Genomic DNA, 26169 nt, shown 5'->3' on the forward strand with positions numbered 1-26169 from the left:
GGATGGTGGGGTACAGGAACCGTGGTGTACAAAGGCTGTTGTAAATCTAGCCAAGAAGAAAAGAAGAGCTTACGAAAGATTCAAAAACTAGGTAATGATAGAGATCTAGAAAATTATAAAAGCTAGCAGGAAGGAGCTTAAGAAAGAAGCTTAGAAGCTTGGTAGACAGGATTAAGGAAAACCCCAAGGCATTCTACAAGGATGTGAGGAGCAAGAGGATAAGACGCGAGAGAATAGGACCAATCAAGTGTGACAGTGGAAAAGTGTGTATGGAACTGGAGGAGATAGCAAAGGCACTTAATGAGTACTTTGCTTCAGTATTCACTACGGAAAAGGATCTTGGCGATTGTAGGGATGACTTGCAGCAGACTGAAAAGCTTGAGCACATAGATATTAAGGAAGAGGATGTGATGGAGCTTTTGGAAAGCAGCAATTTGGATAAGTCATTAGGACCGGACGAGATGTACCCCAGGCTACTGTGGGAGGTGAGGGAGGAGATCGCTGAGCCTCTGGCGATGATCTTTGCATCATCAATGGGGACGGGAGAGGTTCCGGAGGATTGGAGGGTTGCAGATGTTGTTGCATTATTCAAGAAAATGAGTAGAGATAGCCCAGGAAACCAGTGAGCCTTACTTTAGTGGTTGGTAAGTTGATGGAGAAGATCCTGAGAGGCAGGATTTATGAACATTTAGAGAGGCAGAATACGATTAGGAATAGTCAGCATGGCTTTGTCAAAGGCAGGTCGTGCTTTATGAGCCTGATTGAATTTTTTGAGGATGTGACTAAACACATTGATGAAGGTTGAGTAGTAGATGCAGTGTATAAGGATTTCAGCAAGGCATTTGACAAAGGCTTATTGAGAAAGTAAGGAGGCATGGGATCCAAGGGAACATTGCTTGGTGGATCCAGAAATGGCTTGCCCACAGAAGGCAAAGAGTGGTTGTAGACAAGTCATATTCTGCATGGAGGTTGGTCACCAGTGGTGTGCCTCAGGGATCTGTTCTGGGACCCCTACTCTTCGTGATTTTTATAAATGACTTGGATGAGAAAATGGAGGGATGGGTTAATAAATTTGCTGATGACACAAAGGTTGGAGGTGTTCTGGATAGTGTGGAGGGCTGTCAGAGGTTACAGCAGGACACTGATAGGATGCAAAAATAGGCTGAGAAGTGGCAGATGGAGTTCAACCCAGATAAGTGTGAAGTGGTTCATTTTGGTAGGTCAAATATGATGCAGAATATAGTATTAATGGTAAGACTCTTAGCAGTGTGGAGGATCAGAGGATCTTGGGGTCAGAGTCCATAGGACATTCAAAGCTGCTGCGCAGGTTGACTCTGTGGTTAAGAAGGCATACGGTGCATTGACCTTCATCAATCATGGGATTGAGTTTAGGAGCCGAGAGGTAATGTTGCAGCTAGATAGGACCCTGGTCAGACCCCACTTGGGAGTACTGTGCTCAGTTCTGGTGGCCTCGCTATAGGAAGGACGTCGAAACCATAGGAAGGGTGCAGAGGAGATTTACAAGGATGTGGCCTGGACTGGGGAGCATGCCTTATGAGAATAGATTGAATGAACTTGGCCTTTTCTCCTTTGAGCGACGGAGGAGGAGAGGTGACCTGATAGAGGTGTACAAGATGATGAGAGGCATTGATCGTGTGGATAGTCAGAGGCTTTTCCCAGGGCTGAAATGGCTAGCACGAGAGGGCACAGTTTTAAGGTGCTTGGAAGTAGGTACAGAGGAGATGTCAGGGGTAAGTGTTTTTTTTTTACACAGAGAGTGGTGAGTGCGTGGAATGGGCTGCCAGCGACAGTGGTGGAGGCGCATATGATAGGGTCTTTTAAGAGACTCCTGGACAGGCACACGGAGCTTAGAAAATTAGAGGGCTATGGGTAACCCTAGGTAATTTCTAAGGTAAGGACATGTTCGGCACAGCTGAAGAGTCTGTATTGTGCTGTAGGTTTTTTTATATTTCTATGTTTCTATTATGATCCTGGCCCATAGGTAACCCAATTGCTCATCCAGACACATTCTAAACACCGCCAGTGATTCTGCCTGCACCACTTTTTCTGGCAGTGACTCCCAGTTTCTCATTGCTCTCTGGGTGAAGAAGGTGCCCCCTCTGATCCCCAAAATGATGGCCTCATGCTTGTTTTTCCTTTGTGTTTACCTGGTTCCTGGCCCTCCTGCTAAATGGAGCAGTATCTCTCCAATGTCTCAACCCTTCAGTATGTTAGTACCTCTCTCACTCAACCTGCTCTCTCCCAATACAAGACTCTTCCATCTTTCAATAAGAATTGCCAACCTAATCAAAGCTCCCACCCCATTCCAGACATTCATTTCCCACTCCCCACCCAACTTGGCAGAAGATACAAAAGCCTGAAGGCATGTAGCACCAGGCTTAACAGCAGCTTCTATTCCACTGTTGTCAGACTCTCGAACAGACCTCTTGTAAAATAAGGTGGACTCTTGACCTCACAATCTATTTCGTCATGGCCTTGCACCTAATCGTCGACCTGAAAAGCACTTTCTCTAACTGTAACACGATGTTCAATTATTTAGAGATAGAGTAACAGGCCCAGTTCAGACCAATTAACCTGTACTCCTTTGGCACGTTGGGAGAAACTAGAGCACCCAGAGGAAATCCACATGGTCACAGGGAGAACATACAAACTGCTTGCAGACAGTGACAGAATGAATCCGGGTCAAACGGATAATGTGTTACACTAACCACTATGTGACCATGCTGGTCCAAAGTTTCCCGAAACAGCAAGTTCTGTTATTACTTTCCCTTGCATTGAGGTGATTAAATGATTTGTATGGATGGCATGGAAAACAGTTTCACCACTGTATCTCGGTACACAAGGCGATAATAAACCAATTATCAATCATTCTCCAGATAACACTCCCCAGATCTCATACTGTGCCTCAGATGCAATGAACAAGATACTCCAGTTATGGCTAAACCTGAGCCTCAGGTTCATCGAGGATTCAATGCAATGCCAAGCATCCCAAACGTTTATTTCTATGTCGTGTATTTAATAAGGGAACACGTTGTGAATTGCAAACAAGAGGATGCAATTTGATTTGAGTGCGTCCATCACCCACACACAGCTGGTGCTCAGCTGCTGTGTGATGTTCCCTGATTAAACTGCTACCTGCCTCTCGCTCCCAGACCTTCATCATTCAAGGCGTGCCACGCCTCAAACACCCCGAGACACCCCTAGTGATTTATCATTCAGAGATACAACACAGTAACGGGCCCTATGAGCCCAACAAGACTGAGCTGCCCAATTAACTCGCGTCTTTAGAATTAAAGGGAAAGGTTAAAAGGATAGAACTTTAATCCCTGAAGCATTAAATAAGGGAAGATTTGATACAGTTATACAAAATTGTGAGGGGTATTGATAGGGTAAATGCAAGCAGGCTTTTCCACTGAGATTGGGTGAGACTCGAAAAGGGGGTCGTGAAAGGTGAAATGTTTAAAGGAAACATGGGGATGAACTTCTGCAGTGAGAGGTGGTGTGAGTGTGGAATGAGCTGCCAGTAGAAGAGGTGGATGTGGGTTTGATTTCAATATTTAAGAGAAGTTTGGATAGATGCATGGAAGGGGTATGGAGGGCTGTGGTCCACACGTGGGTGGTTGGGAACGGGCAGAATAATAGTTCAGCATGGAATAGGTGGGCTGATGGCAACAATGTTGAATACAGCCCGGACCAGAATTCACTGCCGAAGATCGGGCAGGGCAGCAGGAATCTTCATCTCCTGTGGCCACCACTCCATTCACGAGTTGCTGCTCTAACTGTATATCACCTGGGTGGGAAGGTGGCCAGTAGGGGTAAAGTATGGTGCAATGGAGGAGAGAAGGGGCAGGGATTGGGGTGGGCCATGCGTGGGAGGACACACCAGTATGGGGAAGGGAAGGTATGGAAAGTGTAACGAGGGTATTTAGAGAGAAGGACGATCACAGTTGGGCCAGGTGGGGGGGGGCGGGAATGGGGAGCTGAAAAGGTGGTTTGGAATGGGAGAGAGAAACAAAAGCCAGGATTCAGTAGGGTTCTGTGACTGGGATGGGTTGAGAGTCAAGAGTTTAGCAGGGCTGAGAGAGCGGGATGTTAGAATGGAAGCAGGACAGGGGGAGGAAATCGATGGAACTGGGAGAGTCGTCATCACAGCAGGAAGCTGACAGTATCCCGGGGAGACAAGTGCTTGATGACGGCTGGTGGGTGAGGATAGAACAACAAACATGTCATCACTCAAACCACAGCCCATCTCACTAACCAGCCGAAATGCCTGGCTAATGAGTTCCAAACCACAAAGCACAGGGTGAAGCTAAACTGTTGCCTGTTAACCTCCCGGGGCCTTTCAATCCCAGGAAGAATGCAGGGAAATTAAATGAGGCACGTTCTCGAGAACACTGATATTGACAGCAGCAATGTCAGGTATTAATTACTGTACTTTTCATCTTCTTCAGCTGAGCTTTAATTTTATTTTCTGGTGATTCTCTCACTGCACACACATTTCTCTCTCTCACATGTCCGTCTGGTTTATGTCAGAATTAACATTTCCCTCAATGAGTGTGCCGACTCCTTGCATTGATTTCTTATGGAGTTATTTCATTTCGCCCTGAACCTTCAGTTTCTTGACCTCACCTTGGGTATTTTGCTCCCCGACATTAACGCTACCACGATTAAACTGGTCAGAAAGAGATGGAGAAAGGTCAGCTGGCTGGCCATATTAATTACTTCTCCACACAGAGAGCGACTACCACTCTTCTCTGACAATTCTGATGAAACACCAGACAGTCTGTCGCACTGCAGTTAAGCTTGCTTCAATTAAATCTGTTTACAATTCCACCGATGCAGACAAGTGACAGCCAGACACATTCACATTATCTGTTGAGGAGCTTAATAAAAAAACTCTCCCACAGAATCTACTTCAAGGCAAGGGTGGCAGATATTAATAACCCTATCCAGAGAATTTCATCACCAGCCTTAGTGCTTTGAATCGCTCACTTTCATTCCATCAGGATAGAGGTGATGGCCATTCAGCCCATCAAGTCTATGCCAATTGCCATTATAGTCACAGTGTCAATAGATACAGGGCTCTTCGACCCAACCGGTCCGTGCTGACCACGGTCCCTCTCAGCTAGCTCCAAATTCCTGCATTTGGCCCATATCCCTCATGTCCAACCCCTCCATGTACGGATCCAAGTGCATCTTAAATCGTACTGTCGTACCTGCTTCAATCACTCACGCTGCAGCTCATTCGATATACTCACCACCCTCTGTGTGGAAAGGTTGCCCCCTCGGGTCTCTTTTCAATCTCTCCCCTCTCATGCTAAAGTGTTGGACTCTCCTAACCTACAGAGAAGACTGCTACCATCTTTCCTATTTGGCCAAACTCTTCCAGTAACTCAGCATCCCAAGTCCTGGCAGCATCCTCATAAAACTCTTCTGCGTTCTTTCCAGTTTAACCACATCTTTAAACCGTGCACTGAACTCCAAGAGCAACCTCACCAACAACTTGCCAACAACTGCAACATAATGTCCCACTCCTACACTCAGTTCTCAGACTGCTGAAGGCCAGTGCGTTCAATGCCTTTTTCACCACCCTGTCTACTGCGATGCAGCTTTTAATGAACTGTGTATGTGTACACTGTTCCATAACACTCCTCAATGTCCTACACTGGTTTGACTTTCCAAAATGTATCATCTCACACTTAAGTGAAAGGAAAACCATTTGCCACTCCTTGGCCCACTTCCCGAACTGACCAAGATCCCTCTACAATACCTTCTTCACTATCAACTACACCTCCTAATTTTTGGATCATCTATACCCTTGGTTCCCTTCAATATTTCCATTTTTCTGCTTGCTCACATGCCAACCAACTCCACGCTGATCCCAGGTGTGACATATGAGGAGTGTTTTGAGGTTTCTGGGCCTGTACGCGATGGAGTTCAGAAGGGTGGCACGGTAGCGTAGCAGTTAACATTAATTGCGGTAACGGTGCCACCGAACCAGGTTTGTCCTCAATTCCCTGATCTTTCCAAAAAACGAATCCACTTCCTCTAAGTATCCTGATGATCCAGCCCTCTGCAACCCCACCCACTGGGGCAGAGAATTCCAGAGATTCACCTCATACACTGCATTCTTCAGTGTCTTTTATATTTTATTCTGCAATATTATTGTTTTACCTTGTTCTAACTCAATTTAATTAAAAATTGCAATTTCAAATTACTTCCCCTAAGCTTGGAACTATGTTTCCTCATTTCAAGACTCTACTGGAAACAGCTCGACATCTAACCCTGTCCTGTCCCAAGGATCTTGGTTGGCAACTTCTCTGCACGTGTGTGAACTGCAGGGAGTTGTGGACACAGGAAACAGCCCTCCCTCCATGGGCTCGATCTACATTTCTCACTGCTTCATTAAAGCAGCCAGCATAATCAAAGACCCCATGCACCGCTTTTCTTCCCTCGCCCATCGGGCATAAGAAAGTGCATACTACCAGGCTTTTCATGATAAGATGCACTCTTGGCCTCAGAATCTACCTTATGATCTTGCAATTTATCATTAACCTGCACTGCAACATTCAATAAGTACGTTTAATGTCAGAGAAATGTACACAATATACATCCTGAAATTCTTTCTCTTCACAAACATCCACGAAAACAGAGGAGTGCCCCAAAGAATGAATGACAGTTAAATGTTAGAACCCCAAAGCACTTCCTCCCCACACACACAAGCAGCAAGGCAACAACCACACCCCCACCGAGCATTCAGGTGTGTAGTAAAGCATCAATAAAGACACAGACTTGCAGTACTCCAAAGACTACTTGTTCACCCAGTAATGTGACATACCACAGGCACTCTCTCTCCCTAATAAGGAAAAAAGAAGCGTCCCCGTTTCACAGCAAGAGGGGAGACATAACAAGCAACTCGTTGATTTATGATGTTACGAGTCTGTTACCTTGCTTTTTCTGAGCTCTGTGCCCAGAGAGTCGGCCACAGGGCTCAGATCTCTGGACACACAGCCCATGGCAGCTAACCCGTTGCTCCCGATGTTCCGTGTTCTCCTGCGACGCCTCAGTCAGGGCCTTGAGTCAGCCTGTCTCCAGAGCCATGAAAACCCGGCACCCTGAAGGCACGCTAGTCTTCCAGGCCATGTCCTCAGTAGCTCTTACACTTTATTCTGCATTGTTATTGTTTTACTTTGTTCTACCTCAATGCACTGTGTAATGATTTGATCTGTATGAGCAGTATGCAAGACAATCTTTTCACTGGGTCTTGGTGCATGTGACAATAGCAGATTCCCTTCCCTCTTCAACACTCCAAAGAATATACATTACTGTGCAGAAGCACATATATAGAGCTAGGGTGCCCAAGTCTTTTGCACAGGACTGTAGTAATTTTATGTATTGCACTATACCGCTGCTGCATAAAGAAAAACAAATTTCATGATATATGTGAGTGATGATAAACCTGATTCTGATATGGGTCCCTATTGTGGACTGAGAGTGGGAAGGGGGCAGGGAGAGGGGAATCATGGTTGGGAAAAGGAGAAGGGTGAGGCGAGGGAACAGGAAGCACCAGAAAAACATTCTGTAATGATCAATAAACCAATTCTTTGGAATCAAATGATCTTGCCTGGTGTCTCAGGGCTGGGTGGGTTTGCACTCACCTCTGGCATTCCTCTTCTACCATCTGTCCCACACTCCTCCTGAAGCACTCATCCTTCCCATTTCCAACATTCTTTGCTCCCTCCAGATTTATAAGCTCACTCTCGGCTCGTCGTTGACCAAATATAGCACTTTGCAAAAGTCTGGTGCTATCTCTCTATCTAGTACAGTACTGTAGATCTGATTTCTTTAGCTGCAGCGGTTGGGCAACCTGTTGCTTCAGGTATCAGCTCAGTGGATCTCTCCAGGACTGCCTCCAAGGACATATCCTTGCCTAAATAAGGAGACCAGCACTGAGTTCATGATCCATGTGTCTTCAACAGTACCCTAAACAACGGTAACAATTCTTCCCTGTTTCTCATCTCCAGCCCAGTTATAATAAAGGACAATGTGCCATTTGCCCCACTCATCATATACTGCAACTACCTGCTAGACTTGGCACTGGTACACCTGAACACCCTCATCTCCCTGTGTGGTTCATTGTGACTCCATGGGAACCTTTAACAGAGATGCAGGGGCCTATACTAATATAATTTTGGTTCCTTAAGGTTGTCACAGCAGGGGGGTGGGTGGGGTTGAGTGCCTACTACCTATTAAATACTCCCAATGGCGTGCGTCTCAAATAGCCTCTGACAACCAAGTTCAGCCTTCACGTGTGGCTTAGCTTCCAAGTACAACAAAACCGTTTCTACAAAGACGGGTTACTGGCGCCTTAAAACCAGTTGTTCCGGGCAGATGGGGCTCATCAACTGAGCTTGGCAGCTCATCTGGAAGGAAACCTCCGCTGCCTTGCAGCTATGCCCACTCTCGGGGAAGGCTTCAGAAACAAACTCAGAAGAAAAATCTGGAGTTGGAGTCCCTAAGGCAGCCCTACATTGAGTTCAACGCTGACTGGCAACGCCCACGATGCTGCTGGTGCCAAACTGTATCGGTCTCTGCCGTTCCTTTGGATCCACCAGCTGTGTGGAGTGGGAGAGGATGCTTGACGGGCAACAGCTTGCTCTCTATATCGTACTGCCTTGGCATGCATATCGACTTCAACGCAGACAGCCAGGGTGCAACACCCATTGTCAATCCAACCAACAGAAGGGCTAACAGATATAATCTTAACTGACCTGCCTTGTGCTGTTACTTTCTCTTTCCCAGTACTGCACACGGTGAGGTCGGCTCGGAGGAGGCACGCCAGCGATTCTACGCCATTAGGAGTTGGGGGAGGTACGGTACGATACCAAAGACTCCTAGCAAATTTCTGCATATGTACGGCGGGGAGCACTCTGACTGGTTGCATCACCACCTGGCTTGCACAGGATCAGAGGGTCATAGACTCAGCCAGATCCATCAGGGGCACAACCCTCCCCACCCTGGGGGTAACCTTGGAGAGAGGGTGCCTCAAGGTGGTGACATCCATCACTCAGGATACTCACCATCCAGGGCATTACTACCACTGGGGAGGGGGGTACAGGTTTCAGCAACAGTTTCTTCCCCCGCCATCAGATATGTGAACAGTCAGGAATGTATGAAAACGACCTCGTATTTCTTGGTATGCACTGTTTTTGAACTTTTTGTCACTTTGTCTTTGCACTGTACTGCTGCAGCAAAGCAATACACTTCATGTCATCTAAGTCTGTGATAATAAATCCGATTCTGACAAGGAAGACATTAATCCAAGAACAACAAGCAGGTTTCACACCCACTTCAGCTGGAGGAGGTAATTTCCTGCGAGGACAAGACATTGTAATAAATACTGCAAAGCCTTTCATTTCTGAGTGGCTGTGTGGGTGCGTGACCAGAATCGTGGGCCTGGATTTGAAGGCTGAGGAGCAGGGATTCCAGGTTCAGTCTCCGCCACACTTCTGGGCAGAACACAAAAAAAAAATCTGGCCCTCACAACTTATAAATACTCTCCGTCACATTCATATAACTTGTCCAAGAGTCGTCTAGCATGATAACAAGCCCATCAGCCCAAGTTGTCCATGCCAACTAAGACTGGCATTGATAATAGTTTATTATTGTCACATTATGAGATACAGTGACAGTTTGTCTTGCACTCTGTTCATACAGATCAGATCATTATACAGTGCACTGAGGTAGAACAAGGTAAAACAATAAAGAATTAAGTGTAAAAGCTACCAAAAGAGTGAAGTTCAGGTAAACGAGAAAGTGCAAAATCATAACGAGATAGACTGTACGGCCACCGTATTGTACAAGAAGTCCGTCCCAGAGTCTGATAACAGTGGCATAGAAGCTGTCCTTTGATGCTCAGCTAAGCCAATCCTATTTCCCCACATTTTGCCCCTATCAATCTAACATCTTCCTTCCCATGTACCTGCACACAGAGCAATAGAGCAGTGATACAGGCCATTCAGCCCAACTAGTCCATGCTGACCATGGTACCCACCCAGCTAGCCCCAATTTCCTGCATTTGACCCACATCCTTCCAAGCCCCACCTCTCCAAATGCTTCTTAAATGATACTACTGTAACTGTCCTCAAAGATTTCTGACAGCTTGCTCCATACACTCACCACCCTCTGTGGGGGGGGGGGGAGAGAAATTGCCCCTCAGGATCTTTTTAAATCCCTCCCCACTCACCCCAAATCCATGCCTTCTAGTTATGGACTCCCCTGCTCTGGGGAAAAGACTGTTACTGTCCATCGTATTGCAGCTTCTCAGAATTGTCAATCTTTCTATGAGGTCACCACTCATTCTATATTCCAAGGAATAAAGACCTTGCTGAGCCCTATAACGCAGGTCCTCCCGTCCGGGTAACATCCTCATTCTTTTTTCCTGTACTCTTTCCAGTTTAACCACATTTTGCACCACAGGGTGCCCAAAACAGTATGAAATACTCCAAGTGTGGCCTCACCAACAACTTATACAACTGCAATATAATGTCCCAACTCCTACACTCAATGAACTGACTAAGGCTAGTGTAGAAAACACCGTTTTCAAAAGTATACAACGTCACCTTCAATGAGCTATGCACTTGTACTCTTAACTCTCCCTGTTCCATTACATGCCCTATTGCCTTGTCATTCATAGTTTAAGTTGTGTCCTGGTTTCACTTTCCAAAATGCATCAGCTCACATGTATTCATATTGAAATCCATTTACCAATACTCTGCCCACTTCCTGAACTGGCCAAAATCCATCTGTAATCTATGATAATCTTCTTCACTATCAATACCACTTCCTAATTTTGTGTCTCCCACAAACTTACTGACAAAGTCCCATGTCCAAAACAGTATTCCATGTGCAGTCTTACTGGCGACTTGTACAACTTCAACATAATGCCACTACTCCTGCAAGGTTGTTAGTAATATCCCCATACCACCTCATTCTATATGATCACCACCCTCTGTCAGGTTGCCCCTGAAGTCCCATTCAAATCTTTCCCCTCTCACCTTAAACCTATGCTAAAATAATAGTCACTCAGCCGGTCAAGCAGCATTTTTTGAAATGAATATACAATCGACGTTTTGGCCGAGACCCTCCATCAGGACAGTGCCCAAGATGTCGGCTGTTTATTCATTTCCATAGATGGTGCCTGACCTGCTGAGTTCCTCCAGGATTTTGTGTGTGCTTTTCTGGATTTCCAGCATCTGCAGAATCTCGTGTTTAAACCTATGCCCTCTAGTTTTTAATTCTCGTTTTTCAAGAGTGTTTTTGATGTAAAAGGTGCTGGGAAGGAGTGATTCTTAAGCAAATGTGACTACAGATTTTAGGGCATTTGACTGATGTAACACACAAATCACTGAAGGAATTCAACATTCATCTATGCACCCATAGAGGGGGCCGGACAGTCAATGTTGAGTCTAGACCAGGAGTTCCCAACCTTTTATCCCAAGGACCAATACCATTAAGCAAGGGATCCATGGTCCAGGTTGGAAAACCCTGCTCTAGACCCTTCATTTGACTGATAACCAGGTTAAAGTGTTAAGCTTACAGGAGGTTCTCTACAGGGAGATTTATTTTGAGATACAGCACGGAGCAGGGTCCTTCAGCCCTTCAAGCTGTGTCACCCAGCAATCCCCATTTTAACCCTAGCCTAATCGTGGGACAATTTACAATGAGCAATTAACCTACTAACTGGTATGTCTTTGGACTGTGGGAGGAAACCGAAGCATCCAGAGAAAATCCACACATTCTTACAGAGGACACTGGGACCGAACTCTCAACTCCCAATGGAGAGCTGTAATAGCACTCCGCTAGCCACACGCTACCTTGGCACCCTCCAGATTCTGGGAAGGTATTCCTGAACTTGGTGATAAATGAGACAATATCATAGTCATAGGGACATAGAGCTTAGAAACAGGTCCTTCAGCCCATCTAATCTGTACCAAATTATCTTAGTCCCATCAACCTGCATCTGGACCACGGCCTTGCATACTCCTCCCATCCGTATCTTATCCAAACTTCTCAGAAATGTTGAATCAAACCCACATCTGTGACCTCTGGTATTGGATCAGTGAAATCAGGGCAGGACAAGAGAATGGGCACAGCAAAGCTCTCAGGACTAATTACAAGGATTTTCTCTGCTGGCCGCAGTGGCCATCTGCACTACTCCAGTGAGATGTAGCGCGATCCCAACCAGTGGAGGTTGCAATGTGGCAGAGATGAGGGTGCAGGCCGGGAATATGGGATGGGGGTGAGAGGAAGGCTGGGAAAGTGTCTTGTCGTGTTGTGTCGTTGCCATGTCTAGTTTTGTTGTTGTTTGTGTTGCTCTGCTGAACATTGTAGGCATGCTATATTGGCACCAGAATGTGTGGCAACATTTGTAAGTCTTAGGTGTGTTGGTTGTTAATCCAAATGGTGCATTTCACAGTATGTTTCGAAGCACATGTGATAAAAAATAAATCTGAATCTGAAATATCAAACGATATTCTGGAGAAAACTGCTTTTCTCTGGAGTGGTGGGGGGCTGAACAGAGAGCTGACAGGGCAGCGCGGTAGAGTGGTGGCTAGCACAACGCTCTACAGCTCCATGTGTAAAATGCCGGAGGAACTCAGCAGGTCAGGCAGCATCTATGGAAGGAGCACCGGCGAGCGGGGATCAATTGCCATCACTGTCTGTAAGGATGTTTTACCCGTGACCACATGGGTTTACTCCCACATTCCAAAGATGTAAGTGTTGGACGTGCTACGTTGCCGCTGGAAGCATGGTGACACTTGTAGGCTGCCCCCGACACATCCTCAGACTGCTGGTTGCTGATGCAAATAATGCATTTCATGTTTATGACAAATAAAGGTGATCTTTAATCTTTATACATTTGTAAGATTATAAAGACATAAATTAGACAGCCAGTATCTTTTTCCCAGGACTGAAATAACTCAGACAAGGAAAGAGGGGGGAAGTGTGGGGCAAGTTTATTTGAAAGGGAATAGTGGGTGCCTGGAGTTGACTGCTAGGGGTGGTGGCAGAGGCCGATATGAAGGTGCAGGGAATGGCTGGATATTGAAAATTGAGTCAGAGGTGAGAAGAGCAAATGCAATATTAGTATTCATATCGAGAGGACCAATGTAATAAGGCTGTATAAGGCATTGGTCAGACTGCACTTGGAACAATGTGAGCAATTTTGGGCCCCTTATCAAAGAAACGATGTGCTGGCATTGGAGAGGGTCCAGAGGAGGTTCACGAGAATGATTCTGCGAGGAGCACACGAGGAGCATTTGATGGCTCTAAAGGCTGATTTATACTTGTGCGTACTAGCTCCTACCGTAGCCTACGCAAGTGGCCTCCGCCGTTGTGAGCAATTTAACTTTGTGCGTTGGTGTGTCTGCGTCTCTCTGCAATTCACCGCCAAAACGCTAGTTGCCGGTGGGGTTTCTATGCCACTGTGTTGAGTTTCTTCGTGTTGAAACTCAACACGAAGAAACCCAAACTTCAAACAATGGCGACTGAAACTGAAGGAGGGTGAATTTTCTGTGCTTGTCCGGCCACTGAGAGACATGGACGAGGAAATGCATTTCAAATATTTTCGGATGCCGGGAGGTAGATTTGACGATTTCGTTCATCGTCTCCAACCATTTATATCGCATCCGTGTACGCACAGTATACTCAGAGACTGGCAATCACCATTCGAGTTTTAGTTTCAGGTGGAAGTCAACAGGCTGCAGCAGCTAGCTACAAACTGGCATCAAGCACAGGGTCCTCCATAATTTCGGAAGTCTGTAAAGCTTTATGGAAAGCATTGCAGCCAGAGTTTCTTCCCTGCCCTTCAGTCGCCCAATGGGAAGCTATTGCAGCGTAGGAGGAAATGCGATGCTACCAAGCAGACCAATCATAGTTCTTTCGGGCTGCGTCGCCACGACATGTAGTTACATTTTGGGAGAGGTGTGTGTTAGGCTACGGCGTAGGGTTCACTGTTACGCCGTTACCTATGGCACAGATTTGACACACAAGTATAAATCAGGCTTTAGCCTGCAGTCGCTGGAGTTTAGAAGCAATGGGGAGGGGGCGGGGGCGGATCTCATTTAAACTTATCGAATAGTGGAAGGACTAGATAGAGTGGATGTGGACAGAATGTTTCCTATAGTGGATGAGTGTAGGACCAGTGGGCGCAGCCTCAGAATAGAAAGACTGCCATTTAGAACAGAAACAAGGAGGAATTTCCTTACTCAGAGGGTCATGAATGTATGGAATTTATTGCCACAGGTCATTCGGCATTTTTAAAGCAAAAGCTGATATGTTCTTTATTAGACAGGGAGAAGGTAGCAGAATGGCATTGAGATGGATAATAATCAGCATGACAGAATGGCAAAGCAGACTCAATGGGCCAAATGGCCTAATTCTGCTCCTATATCTTATGGTCTTAAATGTATCATATATAGGCAGAAAGGATTAGGTGTCATCAGATTAAAGGTTAGCTTTATTTCTCAAATATACATTGAAGCATGCAGTGGATTGCCTCCATTGCATCAACAACCAACACAATCTGAGGACTGTGCTGGGGGGCAGCCCACAAGTGTCGCCACACATCTGGCGCAAACACAGAATGCCCACAACTCTCTAACCCCACCTGTACGCCTTTGGTCTGTGGGAGGAAACCCACCCGGTCACAGGGAGAACGTACAAACTCCTCGCAGACAGCAGCGGGAACTGAACCCCGATTGGTGACGCTGTGAAGCGATGCACTAACAATTAATCAATCAATCAATCAATCATTCATTCAGCCTGTTCCTGTGCCATATTGTTCAATATTTTGACTCCACTTCCTACCCTCCCCACTGAACTAGGAAGCAGGCAGAGAGCAACACACACCAAATTTGCTGGTGAACGCAGCAGGCCAGGCAGCATCTCTAGGAAGAGGTACAGGCGACGTTTCAGGCCGAGACCCTTCGTTAGGACTAGCAGAGAGATGGGATTAAGATAAATAAGCTGTGCGCAAGGGTGGTGGCCTCTCTCAATGGTGGCAAGGTAGCACAGTAGTTGTGCATTGCTTTACAGCCCCAACAACAGGGGTTCAATTCCTGGCGCCGACTGTAAGGAGTTTGTACGTTCTCCCCATGACCGTGTGGGTTTCCTCCAGGTGCTCCAGTTTCTTCCCACATTTCAAAGACGTACTGGTTAGTAGGTTAACTGGGCACTTGGTGTAATTGCGTGGTGCAGGCAAGGGCCAGAAGGGTTTTGGTACTGTGCTGCATCTCTAAATAAAATAAGTTATAAAATTTAAACAGCACCTTCCAGGTGTGGAGGAGCTGCCCTACGCTCTGGGCTCAGGTCCCGATGTGAAGCCTGCACGCTGGCCCAAACCGAGCTGCCGTTCCCGCGAGCCAATGGTGCGATCCAGCAGAGCTGCACAGGAAGGGGACAGGCAGGGGACAGAGGGAGGGTGGTGGCGCAGAGACTTACTCAGGATGTTGAGAACAGAATCCTTCCGAAACATTACCAAGTTACCCATCATGATGTGACACACCAACTCCTGCAGCTGAAACACAAACATGACATTTTTATTTCAATTATCCGTCCGCCCACAGCACCCCACATCATGAGAAATCCTCAGCATCATTCCAGCTTTCCCTCTGTGATCAATTCAAATCAGGTGAGGCCAAGCAAGGGGGAGGTGGGTTTAGGGGGGAAGGGGGAGTAGGAAAAAGTTGGGAGGTAAGTGGTAAAGGTCTGAAGGAGGAGGAATCTAATAGGAGAGGAAAGTGGACCATGGAAGGAGAAAGGGAACTAGGGAGAGAGGTGATGGGCAGGTGAAGAGAAGAGGGTGAGAGGAGAACCAGAATGAGGAATGGAAAAAAAGAAGAGGGAGTGGGAAGAGCTGGAAGAATAGATGTTCATGCCATCAAGTTGGAGGGTACCCAGAAAGAATGAGGTGCTGCTTCTCCAACCCGAGGTTGGCCTCATTATGGCAGTAGAGGAGGCCATGGACAGACATATCGGTATGGGCATGAGATGTCAAATTGCATAATGCTCCTAGTAAGGTCTGACAAAGAGCTGTAGAAACAAGAACTGTGTGTAACCTAACAAAAGGCTTTGGCGAACAGAACTGTGGACAGTTCTTCAAGTGTGGTCTGCACATGAGCTCTGGAGACCAGAACTGTTCATTGAGCTCTCAGTATGATTTATCCAAAGGCCGAGGAGACCAGCATTGTGGAGAGTGCTCCCAATTTGTTCTAATAAGGGAAATGGAGACCATGGGCTATGCTATTCCACAGTCAATTCCACCTTCCCCAAGTGAAATGGGGCATCATCTATGAATTTCGACCATCAACTAACAATGCCAACCCTTCCCGAGTGACCAGGTGAGCCACACACGTGCGGCAAGGTAACCCACTGACCTGAAAGACAGCAGCTTTTGCAGGATAGCCTGGGCTACGATCCTGCTGAGAGCTCATGACCAAGTAGCAGTTCCTCACATGGCAAGCTAACAGAACTTCGATGCGCATGTGACAAATAAAACTAATCTTTTACTTGTGCATTTTGTAAAGAGAAAACCCTGCTGTGAAATTAGGTGTTTGTGGGGCTATAGACAGAAGAGAATAATGAAGCTGGAGATGGAGAAAACAGTGGGAGGCGTGTTTTGGGAAAGCAAGGAAATCCTCACAGGCATTTAGCAAGATTTATTTTTTAAAAATTAGTTGCCTAAGTCACCACATACACGTCCTTCTGCTGTTTTTCAAGCTCTAGCAATGCTTCTCTATCTTAAAAGGTCTAGCCTGGGCCCAACACATTTGTAATCACAAAGGCGGCACACCAGCGCTCTGCTTTGTTCGGAGTTTGAGGAGGTTTGGGACGTCCCCAAAAACTTGCCAATTTCTGGTTAGCTGCGTCAACAGCACGATCTAAAATCTCCAACGCACGGGATCATTAGAGGCTGCAGAAGTTTGTAGACTCAGCCAGCTCCATTACAGGCACAAATATCCCTACCATCAAAGATATCTGCAAGAGGCAGCACCCATCACTAAAGATCCTGAGCATATGGGACATGCCCTCTTCTCATCTCTACCATTGCAGAGGAGGTACAGGAGCCTGAAGACCTACACTCTGGCCCGGGTACAGGTTCTTCCCCACCACCGTCAGGTTTCTGAACAGTCCATGAACAGTACCCCATCATTCTTTAGTTTTTTTTTCACTATTTAGAATCAGAATCAGATTTCACATCACTGACTTATGTTGTGAAATTTGTTGTTTTACAGCAACACAGTGCAATAAATAAAAATACCCTCAATTACAATAATATACATACACATACTCACTCACAGAGTACATGAAATTCATAGCGTAAAAAAAGGCCCTTCGGCCCACAATGCTGTGCTGACCTTTTAACCTACTCTAAGATCAATCTAACCCTTCTTTTTCACATAGCCGTCCATTTTTCTGTCATCCATGTGCCTAAGAATTTTTTAAATGCCCCTAATGTACACTGCCTATAAAAAGGTATTCAACCCCTTGGAAATTTTCCTGTTTTATTGTTTTACTACATTGAATCACAGTGGATTTAATCTGACTATTTTGACACCGATCAACTGAAAAACAAAAAGTGAAAGCAGATTTCTACACAGTGTTCTAAAGTAATTACAAATATAAAACACAAAATAATTGATTGCATAAATATTCACCCCCTTTAATAAGATGCATCAAATCATCCCTGGTGCAGGCAATTGGTTTTAGAAGTCACATAATCAGTTAAATGGAGACCATCATGAGTAGTCAAAGTGTTTTGATTGTAGTAAAAATGCACCTGTATCTGGATGGTCTAACTGTTGGTAAGTCAGTACCCTGGCAAAAACTACACCATGAAGACAAAAGAACACTCCAGGCAACTCTGCACAAAGGTTATTGAAAAGCACAACTCAGGAGCTGGATATAAGACAATTTCCGAGTCCCTGAATATCCCTTGGGAGTTAAGTCAATCATCAAGAAATGAAAAGAATATGGTACAGCTGTAAATCTGCCTAGAGCAGGCTGTCCTCAAAAACTGAGTGACCGTGCAAGAAGGGGACTCGTGAGAGGGAGGCCACCAAAAAAAACTATGACAACACTGGAGGAGTTACAAGCTTCAATGGCTGAGGTGGGAGAGATTGTGTGTACAACAACTGTTCACAAACAAGAGAAATCTGCAGATGCTGGAAATCTGAGCAACACACACAAAATGCTGGAGGAACTCAGCAGGTCAGGCAGCATCTATGGAAAAAAGTACAGCTGACGTTTCGGGCCTGGCTTGCTGACTTCCCCCAGCCTTTTGTGTGTGCTGCATACAACTGTTGCCCGGGTGCTTCACCAATCACAGTTTTATGGAAGGGTAGCAAAGAGTATTCTGGACTCTGGGCAGGTACGGGCCAACTGGAAGACGGCAAATGTCACGCCACTGTTCAAAAAAGGATGTAGGCAAAAGGCAGGTAACTTTAGGCCAGTTAGTTTAACATCTGTAGTTGGAAAAATGCTTGAAGCTATCATTAAAGAAAAAATAGCAAGGCATCTGGAAAGAAATGGACCCATCAGGCAGATGCAGCATGGATCCAGCAAAGGCAGGTCCTGTTTGACAAACTTACTGGAGTTCTTTGAGGATATAATGAGCGCAGTGGATAGAGGGGAACAGGTGAACATTATTTACTTGGAATTCCAGAAGCTGGATTTCCACATGAAAGACTTATTCATAAGATAAGGATGCACAGAGTTGGGGGTGATGTATTAGCATGGATAGAGGATTGGTTAACTAATAGAAAGCAGAGAGTTGGGATACAGGGGTGTTACTCTGGCTGACAATCAGTGGTAAGCTGTGTGCCACAGGGGTTAGTGCTGGGCCTGCACCTGTTCATGATATACATTAATGATCTGGAAGAGGGGACTGAGTGCAGTGTATCTACATTTGCTGATGATACTAAATTAAGTGGAAAATCAAATTGTGCAGAAGATACAGAGAGTCTGCAGAGAGATACAGATAGATTAAGTGAGTGGGCAAGGGTCTGGCAGATGGAGTGCAATGTTGGTAAATGCGAGGTCATCCACCTTGGAAGGAAAAATGAAAGAGCAGATTGTTATTTAAATAGTAAAAGATTGCAGCATGCTGCTGTGCAGAGGGACGTGAGAGTGCTTGTGTATGAATCACAAAAAGTTAGTTTGCAGGTGCGGCAGGCTATCAAGAAGGCAAATGGGATGTTGGCCTTCATTACTAGAGGGATTGAATTTGAGAGCAGGGAGGTTATGCTGCAACTGTACAGGGTACTGGTGAAGCCACATCTGGGGTACTGCGTGCAGTTCTGGTCTCCTTACTTGAGGAAGGATACACTGGCCTTGGAGGCAGTGCAGAGGAGGTTCACCAGGTTGATTCCAGAGATGAGGGGGTTAGACTGAGGATAGATTGAGTCACCTGAGATTGTACTTGCTGGAATTCAGAAGAATGAGAGATTATTTTATAGAAACATATAAAATTATGAAAGGGATGGATAAGATAGAGGCAGTAGTTTCCACTGGTAGATGAGACTAGAACCAGGGGACATAGCTTCAAAATTCGAGGAAGTAGATTTAGAATGGAGATGAGGAGGAACTGCTTTTCCCAGAGAGTGGTGAATCTGTGGAATTCCCTGCCCAATGAAGCAGTGGAGGCTACCTTAGTAAATATATTTAAGACAAGGATGGATAGATTTTTGCATAGTTGGGGAATTAAAGGTTATGGGGAAAAGGCAGGTAAGGTGGAGATGAGTCCATGGCCAGATCAGCCATGACCGTATTGAATGGCGGAGCAGGCTCGACGGGCCAGATGGCCGACTCCTGCTCCTGCTTATGTTATTATGTAGAAAGCCACTGTTGAAAAAAAACTCACATGAAATCTCAGCTCGAGTTTGCCAAAAGGCAGGAAGTCAGCTGAAAGAACGTTCTATAGTCTGATGAAACCAAAATTGAGCCCTTTGGCCATCAGATGAAACACTATGTTTGATGTAAACCAAACACCGCACATAATCAAAAACACATTATCCCTACCGTGGAGCATGGTGGTGGCTGCAGCACTGCAGCAGGCCCTGGAAGGCTTGTGAAGGTAGAGGGTAAAATGAATGCAGCAAAATACAGGGAAATCTTGGAGGAAAACCTGATGCAGTCTGCAAGAAAACTGCAACTTGGAAGAAGATTTGTTTTCCAGCAAGACAATGACCCCAAGCATAAAGCCAAAGCTACACAGGAATAGCTTAAAAACAGCCAAGTTAATGTCCTGGAGTGGCCAAGTCAGAGTCCAGACCTCAGTCCAATTGAGAATTTGTGGCTGGACTTGAAAAAGGCTGTTCACTCACTATCACCATGTAACCTGACAGAGCATGAGCAGTTTCCTAAAGAAGAAAGGGGAAAAATTGCAGTGTCCAGATGTGCAAAGCTGACAGAAACCTAGCCACACAAACTCAAGGCTGTAATTGCTGCCAAAGGTGTATCTACTAAATACTGACTTGGAGGGGATGAATACTTATGCAATCAATTCTTTTGTTTTGTATTTGTAATCAATTTAGATCACTTTGTAGAGATCTGTTTTCACTTTGACACGAAAGAGTCTTTTTCCGTAGATCAGTGTCAAAAAAAGCCAAATTAAATCCACTGTGATTCAATGTTTTACAACATAAAAACATGAAAAGTTTGGGGCAAGGAGGGAGGGCGAATATTTTTTGTATGCACTGTATCTGCCTCTACCATCAACCCCAGAAGGGTGTTCCATGCACTCACTATTCTTTGTGTAAAACTTACATCTGACATCCCCCCAATACTTTCCTCCAATCACCTTAAAATTATGCCCCTGGCGTTAGCCATTTCCTCCCTTGGGAAAAAGTCCATGGCTTTCCACTTAATCTACTTTCACCTTGTACAACTCAACCAAGTTTCCTCTTGTGCTCCTTTGGTCCAAAGAGAAAAGTCCAGCTCACTCAGCCTATCCTCATAGTACAGTACATGCTCTGCAGTCCAGGCAGCATCCTGGTAAATCTTCTCTGCTCCCTCTCTAAAGCTTCCTCATCCTTCCTATAATGAGGCAACCAGGACTGAACAGAATATACCCGGCGAGGATTCATGGGCCGTTATGAGACCTGACGGTGAAAGGGAAGGAGCTGCTCCTGATGGATTGACGCTCCTGCACCTCCTCACTGACGGCAGTAATGAGAAGAGGACATGTCCCAGATGGTGAGGATTCTTCATAATGGATGCTGTCTTCTTGAGGCATCCCCTTTGGAAGATGTCCTCTTCTTAAAAGATTGTTCCACATGCTGAAATGTTTGACAGTTCACCTCTCCTGAATTGCCCGTTGTGTTAGGCAATCAATGCTACAACGCTAACCCCTTTTTGGGAGCCTCTCCAAGACTAATTTGTTCTGTGACCCCGTAAGGACCTAGAGGGATAGGAGCCAAATGTTGGAAATTGGACAGTGTGGTTGGCACGGACTTGTTGGGCTGAAAGGCCTGCGTTCATGTTCTATGACTCTAAGCTCCCCCTGTAAATGAATCTCACTAATCCAGGATGGTCTGACCTACAACCCTCTGCACCTTTTAACTGGAGGCTGTGATATCACCTTCAGTTGCTGCTGTCTTTGTCCCACTGACACCACTGGAACAGCCACACACCATTAGAGAGTGGGCACCATGGTTGTGTAGTGGTTGGTTCTGACGCTATCAGAGTTTGGGGCATCGGAGTTCTGAGTTAATTCTGGCACCGCCTGTGAGGAACTTGAATGTTCTTCCCATGTTTTCTCCAGGCGCCCCAGTTTCCTCTCAGTCTAAAGACGTACAGGTTAGTAGGTTAATTGGTCATTGTAAATTGTCCAGTGATTGGGCTGGGGTTAAATCGGTGAGTTGTTGGGTGGTGTGGCTCATTGGGCCGGAAGGGTCTGTTCAACGCTGTACCTCTAAATAAAACTGACCTGTGCAGAGTCGATGACAGCAACGATCATGTTGAGGAGTTCGCTGCTGCGGAGGGTCTCATCGGGAAACTAGAAGGAGAGAGCAGACATTACAAACATTGACTGCATCTTAACCCCTCTTCTCCCCTCTTGCCTCCCATCTCACGTACAGAACAACAGTTCAGTCCAGCCTGTCAGGGAACATGGAATGCAAGCCTACCCAAGGCTCATCCGGAATTAAACTGCAGTGCAGGTGAGGGGGAGAATCTAAGGGTAAACTGATGAGTATGTGGGGAGATTAATGTAGGACTGGTGTAAATGGGGGGGGGGGGGAGAGAATTGATGGTCAGAGTACACTTGATGGACCAAAGGGCCTGTTTCCCTGCTGAATCTCTCTAACACTTCTCCTCTGCTGGCCTTCCAGTCACAGAGGCCAGAGACATTTTTGTCTGTTTTTTTAAAAATCCTTTTTAAAGGCTGGGAATATTGCAGCCAATTTTATCTGGATCCATTAAATTGCACCGCCGTCAGATGGCAATGCGCACGCGGTCCAGTCCACTGGGGACATCCAGTCAAATCCTGCAGCCCATCAAAACAGAGAGTGCAGTGAGAGAGGAGTCGTACTGAACGTCACCCCCTCCCCCCGTCACTGCCTCCTTCCTCAACGCCGCCCCTCTTCATTCAGTGCCGCCCTTCCCAAAGTGTGAAGTTTCTCCCTCTGTGTTGCTCCTCTCTCGGTACCATCACCTCTCCCAGTGTGACCCTCCCTCAGTACCACCACTGCTCCCAGTGTGACCCTCACTCAGTACCACCATCTCCCCCAGTGTGACCCTCACTCAGTACCACCACCTCTCCCAGTGTGACCCTCCCTCAGTACCACCACCGCTCCCAGTGTGACCCTCCCTCAGTACCACCATCTCCCCCAGTGTGACCCTCCCTCAGTACCACCATCTCTCCCAGTGTGACCCTCACTCAGTACCACCATCTCCCCCAGTGTGACCCTCCCTCAGTACCACCACCTCTCCCAGTGTGACCCTCCCTCAGTACCACCATCTCTCCCAGTGTGACCCTCCCTCAGTACCACGACCTCTCCCAGTGTGACCCTCCCTCAGTACCACCACCTCTCCCAGTCTGACCCTCCCTCAGTACCACCATCTCCCCCAGTGTGACCCTCCCTCAGTACCATCACCTCTCCCAGTGTGACCCTCCCTCAGTACCACCTATCCCAGTGTGACCCTCCCTCAGTACTATCACCTCTCCCAGTGTGACCCTCCCTCAGTACCACCTATCCCAGTGTGACCCTCCCTCAGTACCACCATCTCCCCCAGTGTGACCCTCCCTCAGTACCACCATCTCCCCCAGTATGATCCTCCCTCAGTACCATCACCTCTCCCAGTGTGACCCTCCCTCAGTACCACCTATCCCAGTGTGACCCTCCCTCAGTACCACCATCTCCCCCAGTGTGACCCTCCCTCAGTACCACCATCTCCCCCAGTGTGATCCTCCCTCGATACCACCACCTCTCCCAGTGTGACCCTCACTCAGTACCACCATATCCCCCAGTGTGACCCTCCCTCAGTACCACCATCTCCCGCAGTGTGACCCTCACTCAGTACCACCATCTCCCCCAGTGTGACCCTCCCTCAGTACCACCATCTCCCCCAGTGTGATCCTCCCTCGATACCACCACCTCTCCCAGTGTGACCCTCCCTCAGTAGAACCTATCCCAGTGTGACCCTCAGTACCATCACCTCTCCCAGTGTGACCCTCCCTCAGTACCACCTATCCCAGTGTGACCCTCCCTCAGTACCACCATCTCCCCCAGTGTGATCCTCCCTCGATACCACCACCTCTCCCAGTGTGACCCTCACTCAGTACCACCATCTCCCCCAGTGTGACCCTCCCTCAGTACCACCATCTCCCGCAGTGTGACCCTCCCTCAGTACCACCACCTCTCCCAGTGTGACCCTCCCTCAGTACCACCATCTCCCCCGGTGTGACCCTCCCTCAGTACCACCCCTCCCACGGTGTGATCCTCCCTCAGTACCACCATCTCCCGCAGTGTGACCCTCCCTCAGTACCACCATCTCTCCCAGTGTGACCCTCACTCAGTACCACCACCTCTCCCAGTGTGACCCTCCCTCAGTACCACCATCTCCCCCAGTGTGACCCTCCCTCAGTACCACCACCTCTCCCAGTGTGACCCTCACTCAGTACCACAATCTCCCCCAGTGTGACCCTCCCTCAGTACCACCCCTCCCACGGTGTGATCCTCCCTCAGTACCACCATCTCCCCCAGTGTGACCCTCACTCAGTACCACCCCTCCCACAGTGTGACCCTCCCTCAGTACCACCATCTATCCCAGTGTGACCCTCCCTCAGTACCACCACCTCCCCAGTGTGACCCTCCCTCAGTATCACCATCTCCCCGTGTGACCCTCACTCAGTACCACCATCTCCCCCAGTGTGACCCTCCCTCAGTACCACCACAGCTCCCAGTGTGACCCTCACTCAGTACCACCGCTCCCAGTGTGACCTTCACTCAGTACCACCTCTCCCAGTGTGACCCTCCCTCGGTACCACCATCTCCCCCAGTGTGACTCTCACTCAGTACCACCACCTCTCCCAGTGTGACCCTCCCTCAGTACCACCTCTCCCAGTGTGACCCTCCCTCGGTACCACCATCTCCCCCAGTGTGACCCTACCTCGGTACCACCATCTCCCCCAGTGTGACTCTCACTCAGTACCACCACCTCTCCCAGTGTGACCCTCACTCAGTACCACCACCTCCCCAGTGTGACCCTCCCTCAGTACCACCTCCTCTCCCAGTGTGACCCTCCCTCAGTATCACCATCTCCCCCAGTGTGACCGTCACTCAGTACCACCATCTCCCCCAGTGTGACCCTCACTCAGTACCACCCCTCCCATGGTGTGACCCTCCCTCAGTACCACCATCTCCCCCAGTGTGACCCTCACTCAGTACCACCATCTCCCCCAGTGTGACCCTCCCTCAGTACCACCACAGCTCCCAGTGTGACCCTCACTCAGTACCACCGCTCCCAGTGTGACCTTCACTCAGTACCACCTCTCCCAGTGTGACCCTCCCTCGGTACCACCATCTCCCCCAGTGTGACCGTCACTCAGTACCACCATCTCCCCCAGTGTGACCCTCACTCAGTACCACCCCTCCCATGGTGTGACCCTCCCTCAGTACCACCATCTCCCCCAGTGTGACCCTCCCTCAGTATCACCATCTCCCCCAGTGTGACCCTCACTCAGTACCACCATCTCCCCCAGTGTGACCCTCCCTCAGTACCACCACAGCTCCCAGTGTGACCCTCACTCAGTACCACCGCTCCCAGTGTGACCTTCACTCAGTACCACCTCTCCCAGTGTGACCCTCCCTCGGTACCACCATCTCCCCCAGTGTGACCCTACCTCGGTACCACCATCTCCCCCAGTGTGACTCTCACTCAGTACCACCACCTCTCCCAGTGTGACCCTCCCTCAGTACCACCATCTATCCCAGTGTGACCCTCCCTCAGTACCACCCCTCCCAGTGTGACCCTCACTCAGTACCACCACCTCCCCAGTGTGACCCTCCCTCAGTACCACCTCCTCTCCCAGTGTGACCCTCCCTCAGTATCACCATCTCCCCCAGTGTGACCGTCACTCAGTACCACCATCTCCCCCAGTGTGACCCTCACTCAGTACCACCCCTCCCATGGTGTGACCCTCCCTCAGTACCACCATCTCCCCCAGTGTGATCCTCCCTCAGTACCATCTCCCCCAGTGTGACCCTCACTCAGTACCACCATCTCCCCCAGTGTGACCCTCACTCAGTACCACCACCGCTCCCAGTGTGACCCTCCCTCAGAATCACCATCTCCCCCAGTGTGACCCTCACTCAGTACCACCACCTCTCCCAGTGTGACCCTCCCTCAGTATCACCACCTCTCCCAGTGTGACCCTCCCTCAGTACCACCATCTCCCCCAGTGTGACCCTCACTCAGTACCATCTCCCCTAGTGTGACCCTCACTCAGTACCACCACCTCTCCCAGTCTGACCCTCCCTCAGTACCATCTCCCCCAGTGTGACCCTCCCTCAGTTCCACCACCTCTCCCAGTGTGACCCTCACTCAGTACCACCATCTCCCCCAGTGTGACCCTCACTCAGT

General features: G+C 47.8%; 1 protein-coding gene across 2 annotated transcripts in view; it reads right to left on the reverse strand.

Moving 5' to 3' along the window:
* The window catches only part of ints3 (integrator complex subunit 3), a 157003-nt gene that overhangs the window by 18585 nt on the left and 112249 nt on the right, over positions 1 to 26169 (reverse strand). For both annotated transcript variants that reach the window (XM_063041861.1, XM_063041860.1), the window contains 2 exons: positions 22013 to 22081; positions 15526 to 15601 (listed from right to left, as the gene is read on the reverse strand). In XM_063041861.1, the coding sequence (XP_062897931.1) occupies positions 15526 to 15601; positions 22013 to 22081 (145 nt within the window). The remainder of the gene's footprint in view (positions 1 to 15525; positions 15602 to 22012; positions 22082 to 26169) is intronic.

This window comes from Mobula hypostoma, chromosome 2 (assembly GCF_963921235.1).
Source record: "Mobula hypostoma chromosome 2, sMobHyp1.1, whole genome shotgun sequence".
Classification (NCBI taxonomy): domain Eukaryota; kingdom Metazoa; phylum Chordata; class Chondrichthyes; order Myliobatiformes; family Myliobatidae; genus Mobula; species Mobula hypostoma.